The sequence below is a fragment of the Rhinatrema bivittatum genome, chromosome 6 (genome assembly GCF_901001135.1).
Source record: "Rhinatrema bivittatum chromosome 6, aRhiBiv1.1, whole genome shotgun sequence".
Lineage (NCBI taxonomy): Eukaryota > Metazoa > Chordata > Amphibia > Gymnophiona > Rhinatrematidae > Rhinatrema > Rhinatrema bivittatum.
In genome coordinates, this window is record NC_042620.1 from 58,410,207 (window position 1) to 58,423,553 (window position 13,347).

At 46.3% G+C, this 13,347-nt stretch overlaps 1 protein-coding gene across 1 annotated transcript in view; it reads right to left on the minus strand.

The window, feature by feature from the left end:
* The window catches only part of LRP1B (LDL receptor related protein 1B), a 3,516,099-nt gene that overhangs the window by 648,112 nt on the left and 2,854,640 nt on the right, over window positions 1–13,347 (minus strand). The window contains 1 exon segment of the mRNA XM_029607894.1: window positions 12,361–12,483. Coding sequence (XP_029463754.1) covers window positions 12,361–12,483 — 123 coding nt within the window.

Consider the following 13,347-nt stretch of genomic DNA (forward strand, 5'->3'; position numbering starts at 1 on the left):
GTCCTTCTGGAGGAGGTGATAAAGACAAAAACAGTCAAAGAATTCAAAGGGGCATGGGATAAACATTGTAGATCCCTAAAGGCTAGAGGATGGTAATGAGGAAAAGGGTGCATAGGGGTAACTTGCTGGTGCAGCAGTTACTAGTTACCACCCTTAACAGAAGGCATGGGGATTACCACCCTTAACCAATAATCCTTGATGCTTTGAGGCAACTGCAACATTGCTCTCCACTTCAGTAGCAAGGGAAAAGGTGGATTGGATTCAGATGAAAACAAACAAGGTCCCTGACTTTTATGGTCTGGGGAACTGATAAGCATGGAGATAACCTCAAGAAGCAGCAGTCACTTCCCTTAACAGAATGCATGGGATTGGGGCCCTTGACTAATAAGCCTTGATGCCTTTGATGTGACTGCAACATCACTCTCTGTTTTGATGGTGGGGCGGAGAAGTGGGGGAGGAATTGGATTCAGATGACAAGCAACACAGGCTCTGACTTTTACGGTATGGGGTACTGATGCACACACGTAAGAGGAAAAACACAGGACTGCTTCTACAGCCAAGTCCATAAGCAATGCATATCAAGCAGCATTGTCTGAATTTTCAAGAAGGCTCATCAACTAGTAAAAGAGAAACATGTGGTAACCTAAACAACATGGGAAATACTTCCATAAGAAACTTGCTGGACAGACTGGATGGACCATTTGGTCCTTTTATGCTGTCATTACTATGTTACTATGGCCTAGAATTATCATTTTGCTATAAATATATCAGAAATAGCATCCTTGATAAAAAAAAAAAAAGGGCTTTGTTAGGAGGAAAAGCCTTCCATCTGCATTGCATAAGTAATTTCTGTAAATTGCGATACTGAACCGCAAAACATGTCATTTTTTGCATGTCATTAGCTGTGCCTCATGTTATTTTATGTGTTGCATGCTATTTTTTTTTTTAATATATTCTGGTTTCCTCTTTGTGGGTGTGTCAGGAGTTTGGAGAGAGAAGGTAGGTAGGTGGCATTTTTATTAATTTATTTATTTTCTGCTTTTTGGCACTTCAAAGCTGATTACAATCAAGTACTGTAGTTATTCTCTATCCCCAGAGGGCTTACAATCTAACCCCTAGATTCATCAAAAAGTCTTAACAACAAAAAGGGGTGTGTTTAGGGAAATTTTGGAGTTACTGCACCACACAGTATCTTTCTGCTGAGAGAGAGGGAAAAAGAGAGCAAGAGAAAGAGAGACTATCTACAAGGTCCTCATAGTAGTTAAGTATTTAAATCTCTATCGGAGGGCCGCCTAATAGATCAAGATGAGGTGTTAGGGGTGGCTTAGGGTTTAGGGGCCAGTTTTGCATGTAGCATGAGACATACGAACAGCAGAGTACACCTCAGTGAAGATTTGACAACATTTGGAGTGAGGAAAGTCTAACAAAGATTAAATTTTGTACTGTGTTCTTTCACCCTAGCTTGATGGACTCTAACACCAGGGAAAAAGGTGTAGTTATTTCTGGTGTTAAGACTGTGCGATAGGTCCCCTAATTCCCACCCAAAACTCCTCCTCCTCCAAAAACTTTTTGCATTCGTGCTGTGCATTACAGCATTTTTCACATGCGTTAGCACATTTTGAAGAATGATGCAGTAAGCTTGTACCTGAGACAATGAAGGGTAAAATGACATATCCAAGGTCACAAGGAGTAGCAGTGAGATTTAAACCATTGTGTTACTGGTTCATAGGCTTGTACACTAACCACTAGGCTACTCTTCCCCAACATTGATGGAGGAGGAGAGGAATGGTGGTGGTGGAGAGAAGGAGTGAGATGGTGTGAGAAGGAGTTTGTGGTAGTGATGAGGCGGTGTGATAGGAGTGGAGATTGTGCTGAGGAGGGTTGGAGAAGATGGAGCATGAGAGGCGTGGGAAGAGAGGAGAGGAGAGGCATGAGGAGAGGAGGGGGAGGAGAGGAGGGGGAAGGATGAGAGCAGGAGAAGGAGTAGGAGTAAGGACAGGGAAAGGAGTAGAGATAGGCAGGAAGGAAGGGATAGGAGGAGAAGCCAGAAAGGGGAAGGGAATAGGCAGATGAAGACAGAGGGAGGAGAAGAACAGGTTAAAGATAGAGGGGGGGGAGGGAGTTGGTAGGGCAGGGGAATGAGGGGGGAAGAAGGGAGGGGAGACTGGAGTGGGAGTTAGCAAGTTAGCATGAGGAAAGGGAGGAGGACACCTCTCTTGAAGAGGAAGTGGCACTCCCCTCTGGCAGCCAAGTAGCAGGATGCCCTCACCTGATGGCTCTCAAGTTCACCGTCCTGGACAATAAACTGATTATTGCTGGGATCCTGGAGCATTATGCAATGCTATTTGAAATCTGTTTATCCTAGTGCCAGATCTGGCACACCATTGCACAGGCAATTTCATGGCGGATCTGTGTCCAGCGTAGTGCCGAGCAGGTGGCCCACAGGCACCGGGACATCAAGGCCCAATTAAAGATGAAGGTGTGCAGCAGAAACAAGTACTTCTGGCAGACTGGCAGAGGAGCATCTTGGCCAATAATACTGATGCCCTTGGAGGAGCACGTCATCCAGTGACTGGGACCGGATGTGTTTTAGGGCATGACTGAGCGGTTAAACACCACCTGAGCAGAGCTGGTAAGTTCATCTCACCTCTAAATGGCAAGGCTGCTACAGTTGTGCACATCATTTGGCATTAGATGCTCACATTCATTGAGATGCAAAGTGCATATGTCATGCCAAATGTTCCATGTATGTACTTCTTAGCTTTGGTACTTATGTCTTCTTCTTTGTTTCTATAGCTCACGCCCAGGATTCTGCCAATCCCAGTTGTCAAGCCCCAGGGAAAAGCAGTGAAGCCCCAGGGGACAGAGGGGCAGCTGCATTTTTACCTGGCCCCTTGCTTATCGACACCCAGACTTTATTTAGTGAGGAGAAGGAGGAGCAGCAGCAGCAGCAGCAACACAGCCCGCTCATGGGAGACCTGGGCTCAGCCAGCCCATTCAATATCAGTTTTAATCTTTCGGCCTTAATGGAGGAGGAATCCAGTCTGCAATGTCCTTACTACAGAACACCACATGGGCAGCAGAAGGCAGCAGGCAGTGAGCCGAACCAGCCCACCAGCTAGGGTGACCAACTGCCAGGTTTTGGACCAGACAGCCCCATTTTGCAGCCACTTATACACAGTAAAATCCAGTCAAGCAAGGCCAGGGCCCAATCAGCTGTAGGCATGTCAGGATTCGTAGAGCACCAGTCACTGCAGCTATGCAGTGCTTATGGCTCACTCAGAGCCCTGGGCTGCAACAAAGCTCTCCTGGATGGCCCGATAGCTGTTCCCTTCCTCCATCAAGTCTCAGGCCTCCCTCTCCTAGACAGCTGCTGCCTGACTATCTGTCCTGTTCTCTCACCTCAGACAGGGACACGAGACCTCGAACCTTGGTTCTCAAGCTTCCTTTACCTCCTCACTCTGACTTTTCTCTGACACAGTATGAAAGCACACGTGACTCCCGCAGCTGCGGTATCTTGTACCTGCCATTTTTTGCTTCACACTCTAGAGCAGGGGTCGGGAACCTTTTTGACTGAGAGAGCCATGAACGCCACATATTTTAAAATGTAATTCCGTGAGAGCCATACTAACTACAACCCCCTACTCTCCTGACGCCCCCAAGACCTGCCAAATTAATTTACTACAACCCCCCATCCTCCTAACCCCCCCCCCCCAAGACCTGCCAAAAGTCCCTGGTGATCCAGCTGGGGTCCAGGGCTCGCAGACAAATCTTTAATAAAAAAGTAAAAATCTAACAAAACCGCCCACCCTCCGGCGCCCCCCAAGACCTCCAAAATTAATTTACTACAACCCCCCACCCTCCTGACACCCTCCAAGACCTCCAAAATTAATTTACTACAACCCCCACCCTCCTGACCCCCCCAAGACCTGCCAAAAGTCCTGGTGGTCCAGCGGGGGTCCGGGAGCGCTCTCCTGGACTTGGGCTGTTGGCTGCCAGTAGTCAAAATGGCGCCGACGGCCCTTTGCCCTCACTATGTAAATTAATTTTGGAGGTCTTGGGGGGCGTCAGGAGGGTGGGGGATTTTGTTAGATTTTTACTTTTTTATTAAAGATTTGTCTGCGAGCCAGATGCAGCCATCAAAAGAGCCATATCTGGCTCCCGAGCCATAGGTTCCTGACCCCTGCTCTAGAGGATGTGACTCAACTAATTGCTTCCAGTAAGTTTGGAAATTGAGCTCCACGCACTGCCCATTGCTGCCTCCCCCTGACCTTGACACAGTCCTGACCTATGTCACTCCACCTAATATACCTTACTTCCCTCCCTCCCAGCATCTTATTTGCAACAGCAGCACCAGCAGGAGCCACAGCAGGCTCCATGCCACCCTACCTGAGATTGGATGCAGTCATTATGTCTGTAAGTGAGAGAGAATGCAAAGATGAGAAGTGAAGGCATCGGTGGGGCTGCTGCCTGCTGGTGATTTCTGTCAGCAGCAGTGGGGCAGAGCACAGCGATATGAGCACAAAACCTGCTCTGCTTCCCTTGTTCCTCATGACGTTTTTGCCTGCAGCCTGCCTCTCTCTAGTGTGCTATTGAATTGCCAAGTGCTGAGTAGAAAGGGGGGGGGGGGGGGAAGAAACAATGAGGTAGCCACAGTGTCCTGCTCCAGAATGCTGTTGCTGTTGGAGTGAGAGAAAGATCCTATGCCTGCAAAAGCAATGCTTATCTGGCTGAGACAGCCCTTCCCACTTTTGTATCACACTGAGAACATATGTGAGCATGTTGTGAATCACAGAGAGGAAGTGTGAGTGTCAGTATATGTGAGTGAGAGCATGTGTGTTTCAGATCATATGTGAGCAGGTGTATGTCAGTGAAAACATGTGAGGGAGGATGTGAGTCAGTAAGAGCATGTGCGTGAGAGCGGGTGTGTGAGTGAATATGGAAGCATATGTGTATGGAATATGGAAGCATTATTGGGGGGAGGGAAGTGTGGGGGCAACATAAACCTTCTACTCTCATATACACACACATTCATTCACAAATTGTTGCACAAGCCCTCTCATGTGAGTTTCAGAGAAAGCAAATATAAGAGCATGCTGTGTCAGTGAAAGCATATTGAGCATGTGTATATGTCATAGCATCTGAGACCTCATGTGAGCATTTCATTGAAAACATGAGAGACCATGTACATGTGAGTGAGAGTACGTGTGTCAGTGAGAAAGAATATGTGAGTGTGTGTGTGTGTGTGTGAATAACAGCATGTGAGTGAGAGGGCATGTGCAACAATTTGTGAATGAATGTGTGTGTATATGAGAGTAGAAGGTTTATGTTGCCCCCACACTTCCCTCCCCCCAATAATCCATGATAATCACAAGGTGGCTGGAAATCAAAAGTTTCCAAGTAGATACTGCAGGAGATGTTTTAATCCGTAGTTCTAATTATTGAATGCTATTTCATGAGTCTACTGTTTGAAATGCTATCTACCTTATAAATGGCCTGTGACCGACGGCCCGCAAATGCGCAGTAGAGCACAGCTCTACTGCGCATGTGCGGGCAAGGACGTCGATCAGGAAAAAAAAATGGCGGTGGGGCCGCAGGAGCGGGAGGAGAAGCAGCGGCGCCGCGCGCGCGGTGCCGCTGCTTCTCCTCCCCAGATCTGCCGGCAGATCTCGGGGGGGGGAGGGAGTCACTCCCGCGCCCCCCGAGATCTGCCGGCAGGAGCGGGAGGAGAAGCAGCGCGCGCGGTGCCGCTACTTCTCCTCCCCAGATCTGCCGGCAGATCTCGCGGGGGTCACTGCCGCGCGCGCGGGAGTGACACCCCCCCCTGAGATCTGCCGGCAGGAGCGGGAGGAGTCAATGGAGCCGGGTGAGGGTTGCGGGAAGTCGCGCTTACGGCGCCGGGAGGAAATGGAGGTGGGTGAAGGGAGGGACTGAGTGGGTGGGAGGGAGGGAGAGGGGGACTGAGTGAGTGGGAGGGAGAGGGGGGACTGAGTGGGAGGGAGGGAGGGAGAGGGGGGCTGAGTGAGTGGGAGGGAGAGGGGGGACTGAGTGGGAGGGAGTGAGGGAGAGGGGGGACTGAGTGAGAGGAGAGGGAGGGTGGAGAGGAGTGGGTGGGGGAGGGGGGTGGTGAAGAGTGAGGGGAGAGAGAATGAGGGGGAGGTGAGAGACAGAGGGATGTAGCCCGTTTTAACGGGCTTTACGGCTTGTTTTTTATATACAAAGTACTTGTACCTTGCAGCCTCCAAGTTTTGAGATGGGCTATTGCTGTTTGGGAAATGTATAAACATTTTTATATTTGTAATGTTCTATTCATCAGCTGTTTTGAAATATTTATTAATTTTGTTTGTATGGTTTTACTATTATGAAGTTTTATATATTCTGATTTTATTGTTTGATGTTTTCTTAGGAATGGTATTATTTCTGTGCTTTCTCTGTTGCATTGCATATACAGTCTGTACTTTTGCAGTTTCCACCAGTTTATGTCTGCATATTTCTATTTATAATTTATGGTCTCTTTATTCTGTTTTTGGTGAGAGTCTTTCTGTATTCTGCATGATTGGCCAAGGTGAGATATTCAGCTAGTGTTTAGGGATCTATAGTAGCCTGACTTGTTCTGTTTTCTAATAAGAGGTATGTTGGTGTTTTAGGGCCTGGTGTAATATCAGCAGTATTGCCTTTTTCATAGGTAGGGTTGTTACTGTTTGAGTGCTAGTAGTTACTGCTGTTCAGCTATGGGGCGTTTGTTATGCTGCAGTTGTAATTCAGTATACTCATTGCTTTCTGAGGGCCAAGCCTACACCCCGCATGTCTATTCTTCCATGGGAGCCTCATGTCAGGGTTGTAATCTAGACCAGCAAGGTCATCCAACCCTAAGCCACCTGAAAGTGGATTACTCACACAGGGCTCTGCCCTTTCTGTACTCTGCTCACCCAGGAGTCCTCAGCCTATGAGCTTTAAGCATGCCCACAGATAGCATAAGGAGTAGAACAGATACTAGCTAGCGCTTCAAACACACAACTCTGCATAATTTCTTGGTACATACATACAGCTGCACAAGCTGATTAGCTTTGAGCTGGACGGGCCAAGGGCCATGCCATGCCATCTCCATAGTTGACAAAGGCAACCTGTGACATGTCCGGCTAGGCTAATTGCTTCTAACAGACCTTTGCAGTGGCTTAAATGAGGGGAAGATTTGGTTAGGAGACATGTGGGTGCTCTTAGAACATATACCGTGACCTTGACAATTGCGAGGTCACTTTCTAATACAGGTGAAGGCATGACACCATATGATTCCTTATCCTGCCTACACACAGTCAGAAGAGCATCCTTGTCTAGTCTCCCTGAGAAGCTCACATAACCCACATGACACTACAACAGACAAGGGCCTCACCTTCTGGACATGATAGTTGACAGCCTAGGTAGTTGAAACAGGGTGCATCTGTGTATGGCTGAACCCAATCGCAAATAGGTATGCTGACTTAGTAAGACCTGTGAGCATTGTGGGAATGACACTATCCTTGACATGCACTTTAGGAAAGGATGTAACCTTATGCCTGCTAGATGAGCATGCTGATGTCTGCTATTGCTTTGCCACAGCTGATGTAGTACTGGCATCAGTGTCTTTATGGGCCCTTGTAACACAATGCATCCCATGTACAGGCACATTGCATCTGAAGGACATGGATGTTCACTATGGAATGATCAGTTAAATGTGTACTCTGAAAGATCTGTTTGTACTAACAACCTGTAGCTTTAGAATGTACATTGACATTTCTGAGTTACCTAGCCTTCATCTAGCCTCCATGTTCTTGGCCCTGCTGGAATCCCAGCAGACCAATGTCACTATGTCATCTACATGTGAGGAACAGGACTGTGTCCAAGGGGTAGGGTCAACCAGCCAAATGTTGCAAGCTAGGACAAGTTCTGTACACTGTGTTGGGAAGGCCTATATGAACACAGTGCAGAGACATGTTTTACACTCACAATCATTCTGAAACCTTAGGGCTGCTACATGTATTTGTTGTCTTTTTTACTTGAAGTACACTTTTTCTAGTAAAGTCAACTGCAGCATTGTCAAGATGAAGGCTAACTAGGCCTAAGTGTTTTTTTTTTTTTTACATATGACCCAGACATAGGAAGCTTGAGTGAAATAAATATTCTCAAGAGGAAAGCTGATACAAACACTGCTCTGCTCTCTTATATGGATGAGGAAGGGATAGTTGAGTGCTAACAGGCAAAGTTCAATTTTATGAGGCTTTGACAAAGCTGGTTGCAACTCAGCACGGTGTCCTGGGCTTCTGTGGGGAGACATGGGGGATTCTGGGGTAGGTCCTGAAGTATTTCTATTGGTAGCCATGACATAGGGCAAGATTATGGAATATACAGCAGAGCTGCAATACATCTACTACTCTGGGTGGCACATACATTAAAGCTCCCCCCATTTTCTCCAAACAGCAAAATCTACTTTTCAAAACTCTGAAGGTTCATTCTATAATACAGGAGTTGAATATAAGGCCTCTTTGTACCTCATCTCTGCTGGCTTGTTGGAAATTGCAACGGGGTGACAAGCCGGGTACGGCAACTGTATCCCGAATCTCCTGTGCAAAACCTCAGAATGACTGCATCATTCACCCCATAGTGACTTAGAGATATCAATGGCAAGACACAGCATGTAATAAGACAGTCTAAGGTACTCTCAATGTTAGCATGGCCCTTCAAATACTATTTCCCTACACGAAATCCATGGCCCTTTTGGTGGTGACACTATATGAACAGTTTAGGACTTGCTTATTCTGTGTCAACTTTTCCGGAATGACTAACTTCATGTGGTGTTCCTAACAACTGTTTGCCTGTCACTCATAAAGAAGCAAAGGGTACCAGTTTCTAGCCAACATCAAACCCTGGAGCTGTACATCAAACCCTGGAGCTATACATCACAGCTGCCACACATGTTCTAGCCAATAAACTTCAAACTAATGGTATGACAATGCAAATCCCTGGCTGCTCGCTATATGTCCTCCCCAGATACACATTGGTCTGTGCTGACACACTGAAGATGGTGGTCCAAATCATGGGCATAACACAACTTTTGTTTTACCTTTGTGATGGTCAAGACAAACTATGGCTGACATCTTGACTGACCAATGACTAAACAGCCATACATGATTTGGCAGTCACAGCAGTGTGGATACTAAAAGAATGTGAATATTCCAACACATTTCTACTGCTGGAAATGTGAGGCTTGGAAAGGACAAATTTATTCAGTGAAGCCTTAGAAAGTGTGTAGTGGCTGCTCTCTCACAAAGCTTTGTGGCAAGTACATCGTGTGGGAACCAACATTAGCAGGCCTCTCCAGCATGGGGATAGAAAGCCAGGCCCTGGTGCTCTGGCATGTACTCCTAACAGTATGAGGCATTTGTCTTTTAAACAATGCTGTAATCTCCCCCACAGCCCCCCCCCCCTCCCCCTCATGTCCCAGCCAGTTTATGGAAAAACAGAGCTAGAGAATAAATAGAGGAAGATGCATGTGTCTTACCTATGAGTCAACCATCACCATAGAGGCTATCCTCAAATTCTTCAAAGAGGCCAGATTGCCTAAGTATAAAAGAATTGAGCACGGTTCCAAGGTGCTTGGCCATGACGTTGAGGATGCACAGTTGTGCATCACAGACAACTTGCACTTTGATGGAATGGAAGAGCTTTCTGTTGCGTAAGATCTCCTCCCTGTTATGTGGTAGGATGATGGCTATGTAAGTGCAATAGCTCCCACTACATTGGGAAAGTGTGCAATGTCATAAAAGCCTCTCTTGTTATCCATCAAGTCCTGCCAAGGGAATGCTATGTAGTGCTCAATGTGGTCGGATACTGCTTCTATAATCTGGCCCAAACAGTGTGAAAAAGTGCTTTTGGCCATGCCTACAACAACCCCTACTATAGTTGGAAGGATCTGGATGCCTGGAAATGCAGAGTGGTCAACAGTTTTGTGAGGCCAGGTATTAGGGATGTGCAGCCAAAAAGTTTTCGTTGCATACGTGATACGTATTCTTGGGGGGTCAATTCCGTTTCATGCGGAAGTATGGAGAATTCCATAAGTTGTCGATCTGTAAATTCATTACTACGGCGAGTTAAATTATTGTCCCAGCTAAAATTAAAATTAACTACAACCCCCCCACCCTCCTGACCCCAGCAAGACTTACCAAAACTCCCTGGTGGTCAGCGGGGAGTCCGGGAGCCATTCCTTGCACTCTCACACCCTCGGTGCTGGTTTCATCATGGTGCCGATAGCCTGTGTCACAGGGGCTACCGGTGCCATTGGTCAGCCCCTGTCACATGGTCACCGGCGCCATCTTGTGCTCCTACCATGTGACAGGGGCTGACTAATGGCACCGGTAGCCCCTGTGACATAGTATGGACAAAGGCTATCGGCGCCATTTTGAGTCCTGGCATCAGACAGCAGGTCGCTCCGGGACCCCCATTGGACCCACAGGGACTTTTGGCCAGCTTGGGGGGGTTCTCCTGACCCCCACAAGACTTGCCAAAAGTCCAGCGGGGGTCTGGGAGCGACCTCCTTGCACGCCGGCCGTCCGATGCCAATACTCAAAATGGCGCCGATCGCCTTTGCTCTCACTATGTGTGTCATAGTGAGAGCAAAGGCGATCGGTGCCATTTTGACACACTATGACACACATAGTGAGGGCAAAGGCCGATCGCCTTTGCCCTAACTATGTGTGTCATAGTGAGAGCAAAGGCGATCGGTGCCATTTTGAGTATTGGCATCGGACGGCCGGCGTGCAAGGAGGTCGCTCCCGGACCCCCGCTGGACTTTTGGCAAGTCTTGTGGGGGTCAGAAGGCCCCCCCAAGCTGGCCAAAAGTCCCTGTGGGTCCAACGAGGGTCCCGGAGCGACCTGCCGTCCAACGCCAGGACTCAAAATGGCGCCGATAGCCTTTGCCCATACTATGTCACAGGGGCTACCGGTGCCATTGGTCAGCCCCTGTCACATGGTAGGAGCACAAGATGGCACCGGTGACCATGTGATAGGGACTGACCAATGGCACCGGTAGCCCCTGTGACACAGGCTATCGGCGCCGTGATGAAACCGGTAAACGAGTGCAGCGATGGCTTCCTGACTCCCCACTGGACCACCAGGGAGTTTTGGTAAGTCTTGGGGGGGTCAGGAGGGTGGGGGTTTTAATTTTTTATTTAGGAGGCTGAATAAAACAGAAATCTGTTTAATATGTGGGGAGTCGCGATGCGTTTCGCCTCCCCATGTATTTAACAGATAGCAAAAAAATAAGTTGTGGATTACAAATCCGTGGAAAACGGATGCACATCCCTACCAGGTATAGCATGAGATCTTTCCATGACTAGATCCAGATCAACTCTTATTTCCTCATATAATTCCAGGATAGCCCGCGAGCCATCACATATTCTTCTAGCATGTCCAGCAAAGATGTTCATGGAGGAAAGATGCTCTCCCTGTATTTCCTGCACCGTGGTTGCCTAAGTGGCAAGCACTGATGTGGGCCCTGATGCTATCCCTGCAGGGCCAGTGGCTCAGCCTCCAGTACAGGGACTTCCCTAGGAGGGGTGTGAATATCCTTTGCCTGATCTGGTAGTTGTTGTTGTTGTTCTTCTTCTTCTTCTTCTTCTCTTTCTTCTTCTTGTTGGCTGCTCAAGCATCCAGTATCCCCTTACAAGCATCCAGTATCCCCTTACAAGTATACTTGTATCCCCTTACAAGTATACTTGCCACAAACATAATGAATCTAGGAAGGCAGGCCCGGTAGGAACAGGTGTTTTTAATTGCCCTGGAGGGAGTGGTAGCTGTTTTTACTATTAGCCCTGATTTTATCACATGCAATAATAGTCACAAACCATGCTAACGGTGACGCACTTGCGGTAAAAATTATTTTTGCTCATACTGCCAAAAAAATAGATGTAGTTATTTCTGTCATTAAATCTTGTGTTATTGTACATTAATGTAACACATTTGGTGTTAAAAGACCCTACTTTGCATTAACTCACCCCACTCTCCTCCCACTTGCATACTCAATGTAGAATTTGCATATACATTTGCATTCAGATATCTATCACACGTATTAGGGCCTTATCGCACACATTATGTGTTTAAAGCGCGTGATAAGGCCCTTACGTGAATTTAAAAATGATCCTGTTTGTTAGAAGCAAACAATATTATTAGAAAACTGAAAAATAATCTCACATTGTATGCCAGATTAAAATATCTCAGTTATTATTTTTGCCTTTGTTTTTAGTCACTTTCACTGAAAATTTTATTTTATTTACAACATAACATTATTTAGCTTTAGATATTTTTTTTAAATTTAACACTTATACTTGCCACATTCTGGTGACTCATCTGATCCATCTCCACAATCATCATCATGGTCACATACAAACTGTTTGTGGATGCAGACTTTGTTGAGACATGTAAAAGTATTTTCATTACAAGAATTATTGGGAGCTGGGGAAAAAAAAAATGAAAACCCAATCAAATAGCTATGATGGTTTTGATCCAATCTTATACGTATCTTCTGTGCTTTACAGCAAAGGCCTATAAACAAAGAATCAATGGTAATGGACATTTTCACTATTTGCTAAAGCAGATGGCTGCTGAGATGGTTGCCAGAAGTAATGGGTCACGACGGATTGTCAGCACCCTGAAAGGGCCAGCAGTGACAGTGTATATGTATGCTGTCTGAAAGAAGGCTAGGTTTGAAAAGGCTGTGCTTTGCCTTTTAATTAGAACACCTAGACTTAAACTTGAAGGTGTTGCTGAAATAAACATTGGGCATTAGGAATCTTTTCCATGGAGAAATATTCCAGAAGGACCATCTCCTTTTCATTTCTATACTTACTATTAAGAAAAGACTATGGACAGCATCATATTCACCTTATATGCTTTGAGACTTTGCCAAATGCCAACATCTCCAGGGCAGTAGTGCAATGTTGATGCTAGACAGAACAGAGTGCTTGGAGTAGAGCTATTAACAAATGTTTTACTGAAGTGATTTAAAACAAACTCGTAATTGAAGGCAGTGGAATTTAAAAATAAGCTGAGATCATTACTTCATGTTAGCAATCAAGAGCAGGTACAGCAGCTAACTGCCAAAGTTGTCAAGCATCCCACACATTTCTTTTAATAAACATCCTCATCTCCAAAATATTCAATCTGCAATGCTTCTTGACATTTTGCTATTTTCCAACAGTTTGCTTTATTCATAGAATTTTTATATGTGAATTTCTTGCTGCTATCTATATGAACTGTCTTTCCAAATTAATTAAACAGAAGTGGTTAGAGAGATGAAAAATGTAATAGACAAACTCA